General features: G+C 39.4%; 1 protein-coding gene across 2 annotated transcripts in view; it reads left to right on the forward strand.

The window, feature by feature from the left end:
- CNTNAP4 (contactin associated protein family member 4) overlaps window positions 1–22,996 on the forward strand; it is a 285,330-nt gene extending 262,334 nt beyond the window's left edge. For both annotated transcript variants that reach the window (XM_066243208.1, XM_066243210.1), the window contains 4 exons: window positions 503–590; window positions 11,120–11,338; window positions 11,728–11,799; window positions 20,122–22,996. In XM_066243208.1, the coding sequence (XP_066099305.1) occupies window positions 503–590; window positions 11,120–11,338; window positions 11,728–11,799; window positions 20,122–20,315 (573 nt within the window). In that variant the 3' untranslated portion in view covers window positions 20,316–22,996. The remainder of the gene's footprint in view (window positions 1–502; window positions 591–11,119; window positions 11,339–11,727; window positions 11,800–20,121) is intronic.
- The last annotated feature ends 441 nt before the right edge of the window (window positions 22,997–23,437 follow it).

Below are 23,437 nucleotides of genomic sequence, written 5' to 3' on the forward strand. Positions count from 1 at the left end.
GCTTGGAAGGCAAATGCTATCTAGTTTACTGGTGGGAATGTCACTGCTCTAATGAAACCAGTTTACTTCGAATGGGTCGAAATGTAGCCATAATTCCAGCACAGAAATTAATTATTGCAATATCAGAATATATTAGAAATTATGTGAGTCACAGCAGAGAAAGTGGAATTATTTACTTTATGAGCCTTTGAAGAAAAGCAGTAATGTTTCAGCCCTCTGCACAGAGGAAAATTTCTTAGCTGAATAACTCAAGTAAAAAAAACAATATTGGCTGAAACAATTTTGTCTTTTTTATACAGTGGAGAAGAATAAAGTGATTAAGGGGTAGAAGGTGGGATGCAGTGGTATCTTTAAAAAAAAATTATTTTTAATTCTTTGGGGCCGTACTAACAAATTGCCTATTTTATCTCTTTTTTTTTTTTCTTCCTTTGCTTCCTGTCCTCTTCTTAACAAAACGGCAACCATTTGGATTTTTTTTGTATCTCATGTAACAATTTTGTAGATTGACGAGAATGCAAGGAGACAAGTCCACCTGTCATCAGGTACAGAATTCAGTGCAGTCAAATCTATTGTACTGGGCAGGATTTCAGGTGAGTAAAAGAAACAACCTCTCCTCTGCTTATGATGCATAAACCTGGATCAGCAGAGTCCTATTCCATGGACACAGGCTCACACACACCTACACACACCTGCAAGTCGTCACGCCGAAAGAAAGAAATCTCTTGTTTTAATTATGAAGAGAGTGATGAGGGCAGCAGCTGTACTTCTCAGGGTATATGTAATCGTGAGAAGGGACTTCCCGCAGGCTGAGCAAGCTCTCTCCTTTGTAATGCCACGCTGGCGTGATGAAACATGATACCGTCCTCACACTTCAAAAATACCAAGGAAAGAAGATAGCAGTAACAGGAAACCTGTTTTTTTTTTTTTTTTTTTTTTTTTTTTCATTTTTCTGAAGCTGGAAACAGGGAGAGACAGTCAGACAGACTCCCGCATGCGCCCGACCGGGATCCACCCGGCACGCCCACCAGGGGGCGACGCTCTGCCCACCAGGGGGCGATGCTCTGCCCATCCTGGGCGTCGCCATGTTGCGACCCTCCTGGGTGTCGCCATATTGCGACATGAGCCACTCTAGCGCCCGGGCCATCTTTTGCTCCAATGGAGCCTTGGCTGCGGAGGGGAAGAGAGAGACAGAGAGGAAGGCGCGGCGGAGGGGTGGAGAAGCAAATGGGCGCTTCTCCTATGTGCCCTGGCCGGGAATCGAACCCGGGTTTGGAAACCTGTTTTATCCAATCTAGTAAATGGATTAAAAGTAATTTTTTGACCTTTTTCATGATTTGTAACTTGATTAGTCATTCCTTCCATTCCCTGTACATAATCTCACAATCTTGAGAATGTTTGATTAAACCCATGGGTGAATGGTCAAAATATTGGCCCTTGAGAAGGTTAATAGTTAGTATACAAATGTTTATAGGCTTTCTAGTGCTATGAGGAGCACCAAAATCAGTAAGCCAAATGGGCTTACAAAATGAGAAGCATATTTGACAAACAGGGGTCAATAAGCATGTGCTTACAGACCTCCAACTGGAGGAGAGTAAGTGACCCAGGGCCCAGCCGCCGGCCCTGCAACAAGGGACACTCCTGAACCGTGGCGTTCCCCCAGCGCCCTGTAGTGGCCACGAAATATATGTACAAGGTCCCACTGAGATACGGGGACACTTAACTGAAATATTCCAAGGGCGTTTCATAGTGTAAATTATATAAATTCAATTAGAGTAATAAAAAATTCAAGTAAATAGGACAAATCCTCAGCTCAAGAGTTCTTGAATGTTATCAGGGTCTGAGAACGAGGCATAACGTAAAAATAAATGTAAAAAACAAGATAGAAAATTCTAACAATCATGTCTAATGTTGATAAAAATCATATTTTTGAAGGAATAACATCTTCAAGTTTAATGCCATAGTTACTGGTGGAAAATATTTTTGTGAGTAGAAATATGTTAAATGTATTGTAAAACAAATGGGAAACTGATCTGCATTCTATGAGAAGGATTGTATTAACCAAGCAGTAGAATAACATTCATTATATAAATATTTGTCTCCCTTTCTGTAAATTAAAAGGGGAGATTAGTGTGGAATTAAAGATATTAATGGTTTTATTCAAGAATAGCATATTATTCACAAACATTTTGTGCATGCTGAAAAATAAGATCGAAGTCCAAATTCAGCAATGAACTGCTCCTCATTCTCTTAAAAGTGTAAGAAAGAATTTATTGTGCCTAAGGTGTGGATCTTGACCAAGGACTCATGCTGACTTTGAATCATTTGTAATTCAAAGCAGACTAATAATTTATGGTCAAACAGAGCGTGGTATATGACATTACAATTAAATGTTATGTAGTATATTATTGTATTTTAATGTAATATATTAACTTACAGTAAAATAGATGCTAAAATGGAATTATTAATTTTCCAGGGAGTTGCTCAGTCTTGAAGTTTCTTATTATGTTAGTCCAGGTCCTCCAAGAAGCGGTTGACAAGACAAAATTAACCATGTGAGCATTTTACTAAGGGAACACTTTTGAGAAAGAAAATAGGGAAGGTGCTGACCAAGACCAGCACTGCTGTTAGATGGTCATGCCCACTCTGCCTCCAGTGATGGGGAGGGAGAGGGACAGTGAGAAGTGTCCTGGACTTCTCTGCTGCACTGGGTAGTGTACACGCCATATGGGGATCTCTTGAGTCAGTCAGCAATCAGAAGTCCCATGTTTTCCAAGAATGGCCTGCCTTAGACCCCCTTCTGTGACCGCACTGGCTGGGAGAGGCCTGTGGGAAGCATAGTCTTGGCCCAAGTGTGCTGATGCATTGCAGAGCCTGGCACTGGGCCCTGGGTCTGCAAGACACACACATTTTTATTGACCTGTTTATCAAATCTGCCCTTCATTTTTGTAAGTCCGTTTGGCTCACTGATGCATTTAACACATATTTGGTGGCCACCTGTTGTGTGACACAGAGAATGTCACTCAGCAGGTAGACACTGCCTCTGCCCCCACAGAGCTTCGGGTTAATGAGCATACAGGTAATCATTACACAAAATGTTGCTCTGTATCTAATTGTGTAATATAACCTATGTTGCTTTAGATAAAATATACTCAAAACAACCTCCAAATTAAAATAAATTACAATACTTGTATCATTTTATAATTTCTGAACATTTCCTTTAATGGGACAGAATATAAACATTGACTAGTTGTTTTGTTTTCTTGGAGTTGTAATTTGCCTCCATTTTCGACTGAAGACCGGAGGACATGACCACCCACTGCCATTTCGGAGGGAAACCCAGAAACGAGGGAAGAATTCCCCGCTCCCACTTTCTCCAGCACTCCTGGCTTAACTTCAGGAAGCACTACGGGTTAAATTTGGATTACTCTCACTGTTAACAAACATTGGTAACAGATATTGAGAAAGGAGGGTAGATTTGAAGAAATAACATCAAACTGTACTATGACGACATAGAAACCTTCTCTACACTTTAAATATTTAAGGACTCACTAACTTGGGCAATAATAATGTATTAAGCTGGGAGCTATGGTGGAAAAAAATCAAGGTTTTAGCCAAGCACATCATCCTATCATGAATTGGGCACATTGAATTTGCTTTTCATATTTATAATTCACTCTGAATTCTGCTGTCCCATAGTTTTATATGTTAGAATAGTTTTATGATCCAAGTCCAAGCGGGAGGTTCCTTTTCCTCGTTCTGAGTAGTAGCAGCCATATATTAGAGGTAATGTCCGGTAGTGGTCACACTCTCCTGATGCCACAGAGCCAGGAGGTAACTCAGGTTACTGCAGTGGGGACGTTGGCCAGATGTAAATAAAATGTGTGGTCAGCAAGGAAGGGACATCCGCTCAGTCTCCACTGAAGAGCTGTAAGAACAGTCTTCAGTATGCCAGAAATCCTTTATGTAAAACTTGTTTCAGTTCCTAAAGGTGAGGGGAAAAATGACCCAGGTAACCTAAGGGCACTGTGATTTTGTAAATATATTGTGAAATCCCTCTTAAGATAATGGACTGGTTATTTTAAAAGCAAGTTTTAAAAGACAAGTAGAGTTTAGAACAAGAAAAGTAAGAAAACTACAGAAAGTCATTCTTTTTTTAATTGAGCAGGTTGATTTTTTAATATTTTAACATTTAAAATGTCATGGACTATCTTCAATTCACACCGTGACTTTATTCTTGTAAGAAACTACTTAAAAATCCTAGTTTATATTCATCGAGTTGATTTTTGAATATTTTAACAATTAAAATGTCATAGACTTCTTTAGTGTATGGTGTAACTTCATTCTACTTGAGTCCTTTTCAGAGAGTTAGCTGTATTATTCTAAACTGGCCAGACCTAGAAATTTAAAGCCATTGTTTCTCCCTATCAGGATACAGGAGCACAGGTCAGAAGTGTCATGTCTCAAATCAAAAGAACACTCACGATGCTGAAAGAGATGGCCGCATTACATTTTCTCTTTATATCTGATTTTAATAGTAGAGCAAATGGTAAGGTAGACACGGGGATTTTGTCAGAGTCACACATCATCACAAGCATGTGCTCCAGGTGGGAAGAGCAGGTGGGCTCCTTTGACAGTACTCTCACCCCCGTCACTTTCATCTGGCCATCAGACATCCTAAAACACAGAGCTCCCCTGACACTTCAAAAACTACCAAATGATAAAAGCAAAGTCGCAAATCCCAAATGATATATTTATCAGCTGCCAAATCTAGAAACTTTCATGCAGTGATAACACTAGAATGTTGTCTAAAGTAAAAAGATGATTGTTTATTTCTTCAATTGTGAACATGCTTTTTAAAATGTACCTGCACCAAGATTAAGTAAAAAATAAAGCCGTGGTAGAGGGCTTACACTATTGTGCGGGTGAATTTATTATTGAACAGGCATGGATGGGAGAGAGACAGAAGAAGGAATCGGCAGGGGTGTGGATTCAGTGTCTCGGGGGTGGAAAGCGGGCATAGCCACAGCGGAGAGATCCTGGACAGGCCAGTCTTAGGATCTGCAGGACTCGACAGAATAAGATCAGTGAAACCGAATTCTGCTAGAGTTGCCTGTTAATTGTAATAGAGGGTTAGAGACGTTTCTATGCCATCATAGTACAATTTGATATTGTTACATAAAAATTACTCTCTTTCCTTGATGTCTGCTAGTAATGCTCATTAATGATGATTGGAGTGAAAAATTGTTCCTACAGTTCATCCTCATCTGTACAGATGAGCACTGGAGGACAAAGAAAAGGGCCCCCCAGTGTGGCCCCCCTTCTGAAAAGACAGACAGCCCACGTGGTTTCCTTGTTAAGGATGCGGTTGAGAATGTGTGAAGAACCAACGCCAAAGATGATGACTCCTCAGCTCGCTCCTTTAAAAGAACTATTTACTTGAAAATTATTTAAAAAGAGATCTCTCTAAGATGTAATTAATCAAAGGAAATTTGACGGAATAAAGTCGTGTGGCTAATTTTTAAAGGCTTTTAGTTTCGTCACATGAAAAAAAAACCAATTCAAGACCATGACGTAATCATGAAGAGGCATAAAACCTCTCATGGAGAATGCGCCCATATTTTTGAATAATGACACAATTTAATCTATTGTAAAATGACTGAAAAATCATTGTTCCGAGGTGGAGTGTAATTTACAATGACTGTTTATTACAGATAGGTAATGGTGCAAGGACACCACCAACAAAATTGTGTTGATGCATTTTGGCAGCATTGGGAAGAACCGGGCTGCATCGAATCAACTCGGTTCAGATTCTTCCATATTTATAGGCCGCATTACACTTTCTCTTTATATCCAAAACTCATTGTAAAATTAAGTTATGAGTTCTGTTCGTGCATTGTTTTTTATGTTAGGAGAGTTTTCTAAAGGCCTGAAGATGGTTTTTACTCATTCTGAGCAATAGCTTTGGTATATTTAGAGGCAATGACCCATAGGGGTCATTTATCTCTTCTGAGGCGGCAGAGCCAGGAAGTAACTCAGTTTCTGCAGTGGAGACATAGGCCAGATGTAAATAAAGTGTGCGGTCGGGGGAAGGGGATGTCTACTTCATCTCCTCAGAAGAGCTTTCACAACAAACTCCCGTCTCAGAGACATTTCACGTACAACCTGCTTCAGAGCCATGGGAAGCCATGAGAAAGGTGTCATTGGATTGCTTCAGGACACTGATTTTGGAAAGGTCTGGTCACATGACACTTAAGACGACATAGGCTGTGCCGAAAGCACAAGAGAAGTATAGGTTACCCGAGATACCTAATCGCTAAATAAATATCTAAATAAATAACTTTTGGATTAATCAGGTTTTTAAGGCTAGAGCTCAGAGCAGCAGGTCTGGCTGGCAAGTAAATACTTTTTCTGAAGCACTGCTCCTCTACCCACATGGTCTGTGCCGCCTGCTCTGCCGTTGTGCTTTTCCACTAACTCTTCTTTTTTGCCATTGCGTCCATATTGTAATTGCACGTAATGGCAAAGATGGCTGGCGGCGTGTTAACCCTGCTTCTTCTGTGATTCATCGCACCGTTTTCAGGCAGGTCTTGTTTAGCTTTATCTTTATAAAGTAAACATATTGAGAGCCTTTTAAAAGATGGCTCCCTTTCATAGATAGAACCAAACTACTTAGATTTGTTTCCTGAGTTTTATTTATTTTTATTTTATCTTTTTTGTTTGTTTTTGGTTGTTGTTTTTGTTGTTGGCTTTTGTTGTTGTTGTTGTTGTTTTATTTTGGTTATGAGAAGCACCAGGGGTTTTATGAAACACTCCTTGTCATTGTTCTTCCACTTAACGGCATATCCTTTCTAGGAACAGGAATAAAAGGACCCTTCATACAAATTTTAATTCCTCAGTACTCCATTTTTCTTGGTAAAGAAAATCTTTTGTTAAAATATTTTTTGCCTGACCAGGCAGTGGCGCAGTGGATAGAGCATCGGACTGGGATGCGGAGGACCAAGGTTCGAGATCCTGAGGTTGCCAGCTTGAGTGAGGGCTCATCTGGTTTGAGCAAAAGCTCACCAGCTTGGACCCAAGGTCGCTGGCTCAAGCAAGGAGTTACTTGGTCTGCTGAAGGCCCGCGGTCAAGGCACATATGAGAAAGCAATCAATGAACAACTAAGGTGTCACAATGTGCAATGAAAAACTATTGATTGATGCTTCTCATCTCTCCATTCCTGTCTGTCTGTCCCTGTCTATCCCTCTCTCTGACTCTCTCTCTGTCTCTGTTAAATAAATAAATAAATAAATAAATAAGTAAAATATTTTTTATTTAACAGTCAAATGGCTATTTTGATTTCCAGAAACATCCAAACCATGATAGTCATATCAGGATTTATATAAAGCAGGAGGCATTTATCTTCGCCCCCACCCCCACCCCAGTTCTACCCTGACATGGTGTTGGCATTTCAGGAGTCAGGTGGCAGGAAAGGTGTTTACTTTTGCTCATTGGCTTTATTAGCACAAGTGTCAGTGCAGATAGCTGGTGCTCTGTATTTCTAAGGCCAGCTTTGCTATGAGCAACTGAATATAGCTGTTAATTTTATTCGGACTTAATTCTGGGGCGCGGGCTACAAAGTCCTGTAGTTCCCCTTCACCCTAATTCTCATTACAGCACAGTGACGCTTCCAAAACAAGGAGTTGTTGGCCCATCCGTGCAGGCAATAGGGAACCTGGAGGTTGCCAGTGAGAAAGTGTCGTGGGACTCTGCCTTCTGGTTAGAAGAGAGTCTGGGGGTGGGCCCACAAGAGTCTCGGGGGTCAGGGCGGAGACCCTGCACTGTGTGGATTCCCCCTCCCATGTGGAGATGGCTTGGCTTGCACAGATGCCTGGATCCCGTGGGGGGGAAGTCAGCATTGGAAACATCAGTGTGTTCATTTTTCCTCTTTGCCAAGAAAGGGAATGATTTCACATTTGAGGACTTCCTGAATCCTACTGAGGATGAGCTGAAATTGGGCTGATTCATCTCTGTCCCGAGGTTGGATGGGTGCTTTGTCCTGCGGTTTCACTGACGTGGGTGGTTACCCTGTCTACCTTCTCTGAGTGTCAGCCACCTCCGGTAGTCGGTAACTGAGATCAGCTAGCAGAGGAGAAAAACAGCCCATGCTTATGAAGATTCAACAGCTATAAAATGCGAGAGAAGCCAAAGCAACCGGAATCATTCCCTGTCAAAATAAAGCCACTCTGGGGGACAGATGACATTCTAAATGAAACTTAATAAGAGCTTGAAGCAAATTCTAGTAAAGTAACAAAAAGACCTTGAGGAACTAAAGAGTTTTACTTTTTGATTTTTCCAGACTATAACACTCAGCAGGTGAGAATGATCTTTGTTGACGCTTGACTTGGTCACCTGGAAGATAAAGCGAATGGAACATTTGACTCAACACAAAAAATAAGTCCTAAAAGATAGAAACTGGGAGGCAGAGTAACATAACCTAGAGAATATGCAGAGGAGACCCAACATGAATAACCGGCCATCCGGAAGGATAAAAGAGCTGGTGGCACAGTATCTGATGCACAATCTATGACAGTTTCCAGGCTGAAGAAAACCTCGTGTCTGCATATTAAAAGGGCCCGTCGAGATCTACGCAGAGGAAGGGAGGAAAGACACACACCTAGGAACAATCTGATAAAAATGCCTAAATCACAGGGAATCTTGCAAATTTTGAGAATAAAGTAAAAGCCAGTAACTGCTGGAGTAACAGCTACAGACTAGTAAAAGAATAGGGCTAGGGAAAGACTCCTCCATTTAACATAGACACAAAAATCACCTCGTGCGTCAAGATCAAGTTCTGTTTCGGATCCGTCCCGTCTCATTTTCTAATTTACTTCTTCATAGCATTATCACTTTGTAGAATTTTCATGAGTTCCTTTCTTCTCTGTTTATTTTCTGCCTCCCATGCTGGAATCTAAGGTGCTTGAATTGCAGGGAATTTGCTTCCTGTGCCTTTTAGCTCTTAAGCAATAATATTAATTAACCAACTGTCCATTTTAACTTTTATAGTTTAAAATTCTTATGCAATAATTTATAATAGATAAAATGTTTTTGATTTGAAGGTCTAGGTTTTAAAAGTCACCTCATAGCAGATTTTTATCAGAATGAATCTTATCTATTTACATTTTTTAATTAAAAAGGCAAGATTGTTTTAAAAGTCTATAACATTTTATTCACGATTTTAACCTTGTAGAAGAAAGGAGGAAAACACTGTTCTGGCTGTATTGCTGTTAAAGTATTTTCTTTTCATTTCTTTTTCTTTTTAATTTGTATATATTGCTTTTAGCCAGAGAGGAAGGGACAGAAAGAGAGAGAGAGAGAGAGAAACATCAAATTGTTCCTGTATGTGCCTCAACCCGGAATTGAACCAGCAATCTCTGTGCTTCAGGCCGATTCTCTAACCAACCAAACTATCTGGCCAGGGCTCCTTTTCATTTCTTGTTAAAGTTTAAAAAAAAAAACCCAAGAAACTCCTTGGCAAGAATGCTGTCTTTCTAAAAATACGATATATGTGCTTGAATGTATAGCCGTTCACATGAGGGACTGCTGCATGGTCAGACAGTCAGTTCTCTGTTTTATCCACACTGATGAATTGCCTCCTATGTAGCAACGTGATGCTGAGTGTGAGGGTCCCTGCACATTCAAGGAGCTGACAGTCTAGCCTGTGAGCAGCAGAGTGATCATCTCTCAGTGCTGTGAGGCAGGGTAGCCTGGTGGCAAGAATGTGGCCCCCAGAGTTAGAAGGACTGGGGCCAAGTACCACATCCGCCGCCACAGCAGGAAAGTGACGTCATCTTTCTAATTTTCTGATTTCTTTTTATAGTGGATGAGTCTCATGATACTGAACATCTCATCAGTATTTTATCAATATTATTAGGTATAAAATGTAAATGAGGATGGAGAAAAGGAGGTGTCCTTTAGAAACCTTGATATGACAAGGCAGTTTAGTCAGAGCTGAGTTGCCTGGAGTTACTTCCAGAATAGCAGCTCTCCAGCCAAAAAGTAGTAATAATACAATAAGTAAAAGCCACTGCAGAAGATATGAGCAGAGCACAGGAAAGACTCCGTCAGTCAAAACGTGGTTTATAAATAAAAAGAAGCTTTTGGTTTGAAGTCCAGCACCAAACGCCAACGGTGTGACCGTAGGCAAATCACTACAATTTGAATTTAAGTGTGTTGTCTATAGGACTGAAAACAGATACTCATGGCTAATGTAAGGTTTACATACAAAATGCAAATCCCTAGAACAGTGCCTAAGCACATAATAAGCACTTAATAAATATTTAATATCTATTATATTATTTTTTAAAAAGACCAGCCAGTAAACGTGGTCTGTGTTTGCACATATGCAGCGCAGGGGTGAGCCGTCATGTTATTTTATGTTCATGTTGGGTGGATGGGTACACTGGAGTCTGATAGCCTTTGAACTCTAAAACTCTACAATTAATTTCACTTATTTAGACTTCATGCCCGTCAAGGATAAAATATAAATACATTCTTCACTGTAAAGTTATGACTTAACATTCTGACATCCAAGCCAATCTCTGTTCCACAGTAGTGCCATATTAACTCAACTCTATCTATAGGGCGCTTGCAGATATTTCTGCCTGAGGGATACGGAGACAGTGAAATGGACAAAGGCAGTGAGATATGAAAGTTCTCTCTGCTGTATGAGTAATTAGGGGGAGTCCCTAAAAATTGGGGAAGTAACCTCTACTACACAAGAACATCTTCACGAACCCTCATCTGCTCACTACTTGACACATTCTTATGGAGGCTTCTTTCATTTCCAGAGAGTTTGTCATATTATATTTAATTAGCCATATTTAAAATCTTGCCTTCATTAACCTAGTGAGTCTCACCACTAGGACTTAAGTTGTGGAAAGACTTAATCTGAATTTTTTAATGGAGACAAAAGAAAAAAGAATCTAGTCACTATGTGTGTATGTATATATCATATATGTTAGTATGTGTACACAGTGACCATATGTATACATAGCTATTGCATTACCAGACCCAGAGCATCCACATGTGCCCCCGTGTGCACTGGCATTACTAATATTGCATGTTTCTTTGTGTTGGCAGAGCACGGTGATGTTGACCAGGAGACAGCGCTGGCTGGTGCTCATGGCTTCCAGGGCTGTCTCTCTGCAGTGCAGTTTGGCCATGTGGCCCCGCTGAAGGCGGCGCTGCACCCTAGCCGCCCAGCCCTCATCACTGTCTCAGGGCACGTGACGGAGTCCAGTTGTGTGGCCCAGGCCGGCACTGATGCCACATCAAGGGAAAGGACACACTCCTTTGCAGGTGGTGTATGGATCTTCCTTTTCCTGCTCACAAACACAGCTTGTCCACTGGATTTAAAAATCTTCCAGTATTGATGTTTTGATACATTCTCGAGATGGTTCCTTAATATTAGTTTTGTTTACCTCTCTGTTCTCTTTCCCATTTCTTTTCCACATTCTCACTTTTCTCTGCACGTGGGACATTTCAGTTCATATTTCTTGAGTTTAAAATAAAAGAGGTTCCACATAGACCTACATTGTGTTCTGGTTTAAAATGTTTATGTTTTTCAAATTTTCTTCATTTTACTCGCCTATATCACTGCCTTCTTTCTTTCTTTCTTTCTTTCTTTCTTTCTTTCTTTCTTTCTTTCGTTATTTATTTATTTATTTATTTTTGTTCTTTAACTGCAGATCATTCTGGAACAAGAGATGACAGAGAACCCCTAGCTAATGCTATCAGAAGTGACTCTGCAGTAATTGGAGGTAATAGAAAGTATGAATGAGTTCTTTGCTGGTTCTTACTATCTTTGCTAGTAATGGTGAATATTCAGCATTGTAGAAAGTATTTCTAGAGCATCCCAAGTGTTAGGCACTGAATCCTGTTCGTGGGGTCAGTTTGATATTTGTACTGGAGTGTCTCATGGAGAATTCCTAATTCCCTCTTCCTTGGAGATTTTCAGTATAAATAATCGATCATTATGCTGGAGTGCCACACTTAAAGAATAGTTGCTAAACTGTGTTATAATAGCTTTAATTGAGCTCGAAAGTGGCCCTCTGCATTCCCTAGGTGATTCTGAGCGCAGCTGAGAAGCACCATTTTTGGTGGCGTCTTGGGCATATCACGATTCCACAGGGTTGTGTAAAGTCAGAAAAGCCTGAGATTAACATTTAAAGCATATATTTTATGTTGCCTTGATGATTAATAAAACAGACATCTCCATGGTTTAGATGCTACTGTCAATAAATATTATATTTTTAATTGTATTTGAATAAATTATTAGGTAAACGTAATAAAATGGTTCATAGCTAACAAAAAAAAAATTTTTAAGTATGTCTTCCTGGCAATGAAACAGTATATTTTCAGAGACATAATTTATTCATTACCAATCCCCATAATAAACTTTTTTCTTCCAGATTAATGATTTTAAGAATGTTATTAATCAGGTTATTGAAATGTTCAGTGGCTCACCTTTTCTCCACACCCTGTACATGATATGGACATAAAAGTAAATAATTATCTCACTGCATTACCAGATAAGGTGATTACTTATATGTTTGGGCAACTTAGGTGGACTTTGTTTGGTTTTAGACCTCAACTTCTTTTAAGTAGTTAGAATTTTATTTAGACAGCATAGTACCGGTCAGATCTCTGTGAGGATGTGAATATCCCTATTGCTGTTTCTGTTGCTTTTCCTTTATCAAATTCATGATGTATAAATTAAAGATACCTAAAATAGGATCCCCTGCTAGTCATGTAAGGAGCAAAAACAAAACCCTGTTAGAAGAGTTGTTAATAACAGCATGTCTAAAAGAAATACATTAATATATTATTAGTATATGGTAAAAACACATTTAAAGTTATAGCATTTCAGTCTTAACATTTCTTTTTCTTCTTTTTCCAAGTAAGAAGAAGGGAGATAGAGAGATAGGCTCCCGCATATGCCCTGACTGGGAACCGCCTGGCAACCCCCATCTGGGGCTGAAGATCTGCCCATCTGGGTCCATGCTTGCAACCAAGCTATTCTTAGTGCCTGAGGCAGAGGCTCCATGGAGCTACCCCCAGCACCTGGGGCCAGTGCGCTTTAACCAATTGAACCATGGCTGCAGAAGGGGGAGAGAGAAAGGAAGAGAGAGAAGGAGGAAGGGGAAGGGTGGAGAAGCAGATGGTCACTTCTCCTGTGTGCCCTGGTCAGGAATCTAATCCAGGACATTCACACAGCAGGCCAATGCTCTACCGCTGAGCCAGTTGGCCAGGGCAGCTTTAAAACTTTAAAACAGAGTTCTTAGTCGAACCAACTATCTTGGTCTCATGACGGTACTTGCAGTACATGTAACATGTATGGATATAGAGAGATACAGATACAGGGAGAGAGGTAGATAGAGTGATTGTATATATAATCAAGCCTAGTGTTAGAACATAATATTTACTCTTTAGAATATTGTTACTTTGGGAAAATATCATTGTCAAAATTCACAGAATAAGGGACAGGTGTGTTGATACATCATTCTGTTATTTTAGAATGGAAGCCAGCTATAGGTCACCTGTGACATTCTCACTTGACTCAAGTGCATAGAGCAGAGAAGGACAGTGTAGAATGTTTGCAGCTCAGGAACTCGCCAGTGTCTGCAGATCTGGTGTCTGCTCTTAATCATAGCAGAGACTCAGCCTCAGAAGCAGAGCAGCTGGTCATGGCCATCTACACTCAGACGGCGTTGTCTGGGACCATGTGCCATTTATCTGCTAAATCACAGAATATCACCCTCTTGTGCATTCCTCCATCTGGGAGCATTGTGGTAAAATTCTTCACCCATTGTCTAGCTACTCATAAATTGCACCCACAGTGTAACAGTAATTAATCCATTTAAGGATTTTCCAAATTGGATAATCCCCCAATGTTCTGTATTTCCGATGATCTTTTCTTCAGTTGCAAACACTGAATAATATAAGATGGGAAATTGACTTAATAAGACATTGAAAAATGGGTGACCCAGATACTGTAGAGCATTTCTGGCCAGGCTACACAAATATGGACAGTAAGATTTAGAAAGAGAGAAAGCTACATCATTTCCTCATACAAACACATGCATGTAGAAAATGGCAGTGTCATGCAGTGCAGTAGTTGGCCATATTTTATTTAGAACATCTTTTGCTTTGTTTGCATAACAGGTTAAATGAAGGTTTTCCTGGGACACCACAAATGCTGACATAACATCTTCCCCAAATTAAAAGATCTAAGTCACATGCATGGGGCAGAGTAGAACCAGAGTTTATCCATGGCTCTCACTGGATCTCACCAGGCCAGTGTGAGGTCGACCTTTATTTTATAATCGCAGCAGACTGCTCTCTGTAACATCTTCACCAGTTTTTCACACACCGACATTGGTCACAATATCTTTCTTTAAACAAGAGGCCTGTCACCAGACAGTAGAGATATTTATAGTAATTCAAACTGATTGCTTTTCTGAGATGAGAGACAAAATATAACAACAATTGGATATTCTGATTAGAATTGTTATTTATTAATGTGGCTAATGATAACCAAAAGTTACCCTATCCATTAGTAATTCCTTCAGATTTGAAGTGCAGAATTTGGTTACCACATTTTTATGAGATATATCTATTATAGATTGCTATCCTTCAGATAAGGCAGACCTGGACAGAAATTGACAGCCATTGGCAACATCATGATTAGCTATAGTCAGTCTGTCCCTAAAACCATATGCTCAGGAATCCACTGTGGCTGATGGCACCCTTCATAGGTTTGCCTTGGTTGGACTCCATTAGAGTTATATACACTTAATTTAAACTAGAATGAAGATATCTACTGTTACAGTAGGGGAATTGATCTGCATTGCTGTCTTTTTTTTTTTTTTTTTTTCATTTTTCTGAAGCTGGAAACAGGGAGAGACAGTCAGACAGACTCCCGCATGCGCCCGACTGGGATCCACCCGGCACGCCCACCATGGGGCGACGCTCTGCCCACCAGGGGGCAATGCTCTGCCCATCCTGGGCGTCGCCATGTTGCGACCAGAGCCACTCTAGCGCCTGGGGCAGAGGCCACAGAGCCATCCCCAGCGCCCGGGCCATCTTTGCTCCAATGGAGCCTTGGCTGCGGGAGGGGAAGAGAGAGACAGAGAGGAAAGCGCAGCGGAGGGGTGGAGAAGCAAATGGGCGCTTCTCCTGTGTGCCCTGGCCGGGAATCGAACCCGGGTCCTCCGCACGCTAGGCCGACGCTCTACCGCTGAGCCAACCGGCCAGGGCTGCATTGCTGTCTTCAGTGTACCTATTTTTGTCTGGGGAAAGAAACTTGAGTTAATAACTTGACTGATGTCATCAGGAAAGTCTAAGTATCAAACTCATGGTGACAGACAGTAATTTTCCAAATTCTATCTTTCATGTGAAAGATTGACTTTATCATTGGGAACATACCCAGGGGTGGGCACAAGTGGATTGACAGTTCATATGAAGAAGTACAAATTAATAATAATACGAGAATAAACTCTGTTTCTTGTGCTCACAACTGTAAACCTACTTTTGTCACCCCTGTATATGGTTAGTAGTATTTTTTTTATAAATTTTAATTAATTTTAATGGGGTGACATCAATAAATCAGGGTACATATGTTCAAAGAGAACATGTCCAGGTTATCTTGTCATTCAATTATGTTGTATACTCATCACCAAAAGTCAGATTGTCTTCTGTCACCTTCTATCTAGTTTTCTTTGTGCCCCTCTCCCTCCCCCTTCCCCTCCCCCCCAACCACCACACTCTTGACCATGTCTCTTAGTCTCATTTTTATGTCCCACCTATGTATGGAATCATGCAGTTCTTGGTTTTTTCTGATTTACTTATTTCACTCCGTATAATGTTATCAAGATCCCACCATTTTGTTGTAAATAATCCGATGTCATCATTTCTTATGGCTGAGTAGTATTCCATAGTATATATGTGCCACATATTCTTTATCCAGTCATCTATTGAAGGGCATTTTGGTTGTTTCCATGTCTTGGCCACTGTGAACAATGCTGCAATGAACATGGGGCTGCATGTGTCTTTACGTATCAATGTTTCTGAGTTTTTGCGGTATATACCCAGTAGAGGGATTGCTGGGTCATAAGGTAGTTCTATTTTCAGTTTTTTGAGGAATCACCATACTTTCTTTCATAATGGTTGTACTACTTTACATTCCCACCAACAGTGAATGAGGGTTCCTTTTTCTCCACAGCCTCTCCAACATTTGCTATTACCTGTCTTGTTGATAATAGCTAATCTAACAAGGTGTGAGGTGGTATCTCATTGTAGTTTTTTATTTATTTATTTATTTATTTATTTTTAGAGAGGAGAGAGAGAGAGGGAGAGAGAGACAGAGAGAGAGAGAAGGGGGAGGAGCTGGAAGCATCAACTCCCATATGTGCCTTGACCAGGCAAGCCCAGGGTTTTGAACCGGCGACCTCAGCATTTTCAGGTCGATGCTTTATCAACTGCGCCACCAGAGGTCAGGCTCTTTGTAGTTTTGATTTGCATTTCTCTAATAACTAATGAAGATGAGCATCTTTTCATATATCTGTTGGCCATTTGTATTTCTTCCTGGGAGAAGTGTCTATTCATATCCTCTTCCCATTTTTTTATTGGGTGGTTTTTTGTTGTCGAGTTTTATGAATTCTTTGTAAATCTTGGATATTAGGCCCTTATCTGAGCTGTTGTTTGAAAATATCATTTCCCATTTAGTTGGCTGTCTGTTTATTTTGTTGTCAGTTTCTCTTGCTGAGCAAGAACTTCTTAGTCTGATGTAGTCCCATTCATTTATCTTTGCCTTCACTTCTCTTGCCTTTGGAGTCAAATTCATAAAATGCTCTTTAAAACCCAGGTCCATGAGTTTAGTACCTATGTCTTCTTCTATGTACTTTATTGTTTCAGGTCTTATATTTAGGTCTTTGATCCATTTTGAATTAATTTTAGTACAAGGGGACAAGCTGTGGTCAAGTTTCATTCTTTTGCATGTGGCTTTCCAGTTTTCCCAGCACCATTTGTTGAAGAGGCTTTCTTTTCTCCGTTGTGTGTTGTTGGCCCCTTTATCAAAAATTATTTGACCATATATATGTGGTTTTATTTCTGGACTTTCTATTCTGTTCCATTGGTCTGAGTGTCTATTTTTCTGCAATACCATGCTGTTTTGATTGTCGTGGCTCTATAATATAATTTGAAGTCAGGTATTGTAATGCTCCCAGCTTCATTCTTCTTCCTCAGGATTGCTTTGGCTATTCGGGGGTTTTTATAGTTCCATATAAATCTGATGATTTTTTGTTCCATTTCTTTAAAAAATGTCAATGGAATTTTGATGGGAATTGCATTAAATTTGTATATTGCTTTGGGTAATATGGCCATTTTGATTTTATTTATTCTTCCAATCCAAGAACAAGGAATATTTTTTCCATCTCGTATCTTTTTTGATTTCCCTTAACAATGCTTTGTAGTTTTCGTTATATAGGTCCTTTACATTCTTTGTTATGTTTATTCCTAGGTATTTTTGTTGTTGTTGTTGCAATCATGAAGGGGACTATTTTTTTGAGTTCGGTTTCTAATGTTTCATTGTTGGCATATAGAAAGGCTATGGACTTTTGTATATTAATATTAATTTTGTATCCTGCAGCCTTACTGTATTGGTTTATTGTTTCTAGTAATCTTTTTGTGGAGTCTTTGGGGTTTTCGATGTATAGGATCATATCATCTGCAAAAAGTAATACCTTTACTTTTTCTTTTCCGATATGGATGCCTTTTATTTCTTTGTCTTGTCTGATTGCTCTGGCTAGAACCTCTAGCACCACATTAAATAAGAGTGAAGAGAGTGGACAACCCTGTCTTGTTCCTGATTTAAGGGGGGAAGTCCTCATTTTATGCCATTTAATATGATGTTAGCTGATGGTTTATCATATATGGCCTTTATCATGTTGAGATATTTTCCTTCTATACCCATTTTGTTGAGTGTCTTAAACATAAAGTTGTGTTGTATTTTATCAAATGCCTTTTTTGCATTTATTGATAAAATCATGTGGTTTTTTTCTTTGTTTTGTTGATATGGTGTATTACATTAACTGTTTTACATATGTTGAAACATCCTTGAGATTATGGGATGAATCCCACTTGATCATGATGTATTATTTTTTTAATATGTTGTTGTATTCGATTTGCCAGTACTTTGTTCAGTATTTTAGCATCTGTATTCATTAGAGATATTGGTCCGTAGTTTTCTTTCTTTGTGCCATCCTTGCCAGGTTTTGGTATGAGGGTTATGTTGGCCTCATAAAATGTGTTTGGAAGTATTGCTGCTTCTTCAATTTTTTGGAAGACTTTGAGTAGAATAGGAACCAAGTCTTCTTTGAATGTTTTTTACAGAGACAGAGAGAGAGTCAGAGAGAGGGATAGATAGGGACAGACAGGAACAAAGAGATGAGAAGCATCAGTCATCAGTTTTTCATTGCGACACCTTAGTTGTTCATTGATTGCTTTCTCATATGTGTCTTGACCATGGGGCTACAGCAGACCGAGTAACCCCTTGCTTGAGCCAGCAACCTTGGGTCCAAGCTGGTGAGCTATGCTCAAACCAGATGAGCCCGCAATCAAACTGGCTACCTCGGGGTCTCAAACCTGGGTCCTCCACATCCCAGTCCAAGGCTCTATCCACTGTGCCACTTCCTGGTCAGGCTGGTTAGTATTCTTGAAGGGACAGACGGCATTCTAAAAGAAACCTCATTCTTTTTGAAGAAAATATCTGCCAGATTTCCATGTCAAAGCAACCACAGTCGGTCTGCCAGTCATTCTTTCACATAAAAATGGTGTTCACGAAGCAAAAAGCAGTGAGCTCATCTCACCGCTCACATGTTCACACGGGCACTTTTTCTGGAGACAGGCATCATACTTCGAGTACACTGGAAGTACCTTATGAAAAGTTTTCATTTTGTCACCCCAAATGTTAAAAGGCTTATAGCCAAAGGCCTAGACTTAATATAATAAAATGAGTATATATTAGTGCTTCATCAGAGACGCTCTTAAATAGATCTAGCTTTTTGTATTTTTCCTGTGATTGTAGCAGTGCAAGCCTTCTATCTTAGGAATTTAGTGACCACCCTCACCTTTGGGAGCCTTGTCTGAATTCTCGCTAAAGAAACAGGAATTTTTGCCAGCCTTGCTTTGCATTGCCAGTGGGTATATCAGAACAGTAAGAGAGCCCTCTTAGAGTTATTGTAAAAATAGTTTTGACCCTATGGATGGAGCTTCTCAAAGTGTCCCAGGGACCACCCTGCATTCCCAGATCACACTTCGAAGACCACAGATCGAATGTAACGTCAGGGTTGTGGTGACCGTTGGTATAGCTAACAATGGAAGTATATAAATTTTTTACTTATGTATTATAGAATTGTACACATGGAACCTATATAATTTTATTAACCATTGTAACTCCTGTAAATTCAATTTAAAAAAGAAATTTAATAGGAAAAATAATAAATTTTCTGTTCACAATCAGAAGTTTCAAAAAAAATCAATGTTGTTTATATAGAAATCATCTAAATATATCTATAGGTGGGTATCAGTATATTTTGTTAATCATGGTTATTCAGATATACAACCTGTTTCTGCTATTCAGCATATGACAAATTATTAAAAAATCAACTTCATTAAAGAGTGTATACTTATAAGTATGAAAACACATATAATTATTTTGCAATGTTACACTATAATTTCAAAATAATTAAAACTTGCCAGTTTATTAGTATGAAGTTTCCACATGGTGTCTTAAGAGACGTTCTTATGTGAAATACAAATGCACTAAATAAATTCAATATAATGTTCATTTGGAACAACTGGAAGTGAACCCTCATGGTTAATAGAACTCAGGAGAAAATTCGATATATTATGATACCACTTGTTCCAGAAATACCTGAAATTTTGATAGTTCCAACTGGTGAAATTGGATTCTTGTTTCAGTAAAAAAAAATAATTTTACTATGACTCATTAAACAATGACGTCAACACAGCCTCTGTTGAGACAGAAGTTCTGACTGTATTTCTTTCCCCTCTCTCCCCAGGTCTGATAGCCGTGGTGATCTTTATCTTGCTGTGTATCGCTGCCATAGCCGCTCGCATTTATCAGCAGAAAAGGTTATACAAAAGAAATGAGGCAAAAAGGTCAGAGAATGTAGACAGTGCCGAGGCTGTTTTGAAAAGTGAGCTTAATAGACAACATGCGGTCAATGAAAATCAGAAAGAGTACTTCTTCTGATTGGCAGCCGTGATTTCACTTACAGTTACGTCAGTGGGTTTTAGTAGCCAGGGGCTCCAAATGGACAAAAAAAAAAAAAATTGTTTTTGCATTGAATGTACGGGCAGCAATGTGCAGCACTGCTGTCTTGCCATATCCGGACTCGAGATGGCTCCAGGAGGCCTCGCCCAGTGGCTCATTTCACTTCGCATTCTCCGTGACAAGGAACTAGATATTGCTGTTAATACGATCTGAAACAGAAGTTTAACTGGCTTGATGACTATGGTTTTTAAAACTAGCCCTGGTCTCTCAACCACGTGATAGTCAGTTTTGTTAGAGGTAAATATCAAGATTGGACTTCACCGGCCTTGCTTTGTTTGAGAACATATGCTGTGTTTGCTTTAGTGTTCCCCTGGTGTTACTCATAGACCTGGAAACGCTTCTGAGATCCCATTTGGCTCGTGTTTGCATCCTCAGTGGCCAGAAGCATTTAAACAAACCCCTCTGCCTTTCTCTGTAATTCCATTCAATACAGTTTATCAGCAGTCTTGAAAGATGTTTTGTTGTCATTGGTTTGTTTGTATTGCTCCTTTTCTATTTGACTGTTCTTAATGATTTTGAATACATTAGGTTTTGAGTGTCAGAATTCAGCTCTGATCCTAGACTTCATACATAACAAGACCCAGAAAGTGCATTGGTTGTCAGTGTGTAATGTCTGGCCTTGACAATTTTTTTTCTGTTTTATTTGCTGTTATTGTTTGGTAGTGGCGGTAGTTCAGACCTTGGGTAATGTCAATTTTCCAGGGGTTGTGACATGTTTGCAACTAAACTTGTTGATATAGAAACAACTCTTAACTCTGCAAAATATTATTTTTTATTTATAACTGTAGTATCTCCAACAAAATATACTTCCGAGAATATTTTCCCCAAATGTTATGTCTGTTTACTTTACACTGTTTTTCTGAAGTTATCACCAACTTTTCTTTGCTCTCCCTTTGAGATATTCTGTGGAGCATGGTCTTATGTATTAGAAAAAAGAGACACTTTGTAGAGGGCACAAACCTAGAACACCTGCCCCTCTAGGCATACATTTTGTGGTGCACTGTCCCCTGGGGCATACTTTTAAAAATAGAAGCGGAAACCATGCCCCGTTCTGCAGAACTGGTAGAGTGATTAAGGGCTGCTCATTCTAAAGGATGATGACACACTATATGACATACTAAGTGTGTCTCTCTAGTCACTTCTCATGTCCAGTGATGGGGTACACTCACGACCATGCGGTAGAGTTATCAAAAGTACCAAAAGTCAGTATCACCCACTCACTAGTACATTCTGATGAAAGGATATGTACATACAGGAGATTAAAGAATTATCAATAACTTCACGAAATGGACACTATAATTAAATTTGAGGCCATGTGAACAAGATATTTACATGTGGCTATCTTTGAATTTCACAAGCCAATTAAATAATAAAGGCACTTTGCTATTCATAATCACACTTTCTAGATGTTTGTTAAGGAAATATTGGATTCTTTAGTTTGTCCACACCAGAATAATTTGGAAATGAGTCAGTTAAGCCTCTTTTTTTCTCTTCCTACTTCTCCTTACAAAACCTTCTTGTCTTTTCTCATAGCACTGTATCTGTTTTGATGCCTCTGTAAATGCCTGAGTAAATTTTAAGAATGTACCTGACCAGGCGGTGGCGCAGTGGATAGAGCATCGGACTGGGATGCAGAGGACCCAGGTTCGAGACCCCGAGGTCGCCAGCTTGAGTGCAGGCTCATCTGGTTCGAGCAAAAGCTCACCAGCTTGGACCTAAGGTCGCTGGCTTGAGCAAAGGGTCACTCGGTCTGCTGAAGGCCCGCGGTCAAGGCACATATGAGAAAGCAATCAATGAACAACTAAGGTGTCACAGTGAAAAACTGATGATTGATTCTCATCTATCTCTGTTCCTGTCTATCTGTCCCTATCTATCCCTCTCTCTGACTCTGTCTCTGTAAAAAAAAAAAAAAAGTAAGAATGTGAATTAACATAGTAGTTCGTGAAGGACCTGTGTTGGCAAAGATCTTTTTATTTATATTTTTATTTTGTAATTGAAAGGTGGCTAGTGAAGGATTGAACACAGAAATGGTAGTTTTTATTCGATACAAAGCTGAATTCAAACATCATTACAGCCCTGCATCTTTTATGAATGGTTGTTATTTAGAAGCGGCATTAACATGGCTGGGAGCTGAAACGCAGACAGGTTTATAGATGGTGAAGCCTCGTGGTCCTCTGTGGTCCGCACTGCTGAAAACTGCAGCATCATGGCCCCAGAACGCACTGATCCATCATGCACGTGGCTTCCATTTCCTGATTTGTAAGCTTTGTTCCTTCTTTTTTCTTATTAAAATGCAGTTTTGAATTAAAATGCACAATATATTTTGAAACATTGTATAAAGTTTAGAATGAGGAAATGACACTGGATTTTTTTTTTCTCAAAACAGTAAAAAGATGTGTAGATGTATGCCTTCTGTACTGGTATGTGTGTTTTTTGAAACCTATTGGTACATCCTGTACTTATTATGAATTGTTAACAGGAACTGCATTTATAATGTATTTTTTCTTTTAAATGAATTCAGAAATGAAAAGAAAAATAGGAAAATGTTTATTGATTGTAACAAGGAAAGGAAATTAAACCAGACCTTGAGTTCTGCCAGAGAACAATGATTTGACTGGTAGCAATTGTTCATTGAAAAGTTATTAAGTATTTAAATTGGGTGTGTCTGTTTATTTCTTCAGAGAGCCTGGCCAATGAGCACTACATATGTAGATGTAAAGATCACAGTATATAGAAACACACATGGTGGGGCCAAAGTAGGTTTCCAGTTGTGAGTTCACAAAACACAGAGTTTATTCTTACCTTGTTATTTATTGTATTATTTTTCATACAAACAACTGTAAGCCTACTTTTCCTCACTCTGTATAGTGTACCATTTTGTAATATAAAAGTTTTTAAATTTCCTTATTTGTGATTTCAAATGAAAACAATACAGAATTAACATTCTCTTTTTGCGAAGACTAAATTTTCCAAATCTCATTAAATTCAAACGTGCAGGATGCAAACAGAGTGGCGCTAGTGGGACATGTGACATGGGGTTC

This window comes from Saccopteryx bilineata, chromosome 9 (genome assembly GCF_036850765.1).
Source record: "Saccopteryx bilineata isolate mSacBil1 chromosome 9, mSacBil1_pri_phased_curated, whole genome shotgun sequence".
NCBI classification, from domain to species: domain Eukaryota; kingdom Metazoa; phylum Chordata; class Mammalia; order Chiroptera; family Emballonuridae; genus Saccopteryx; species Saccopteryx bilineata.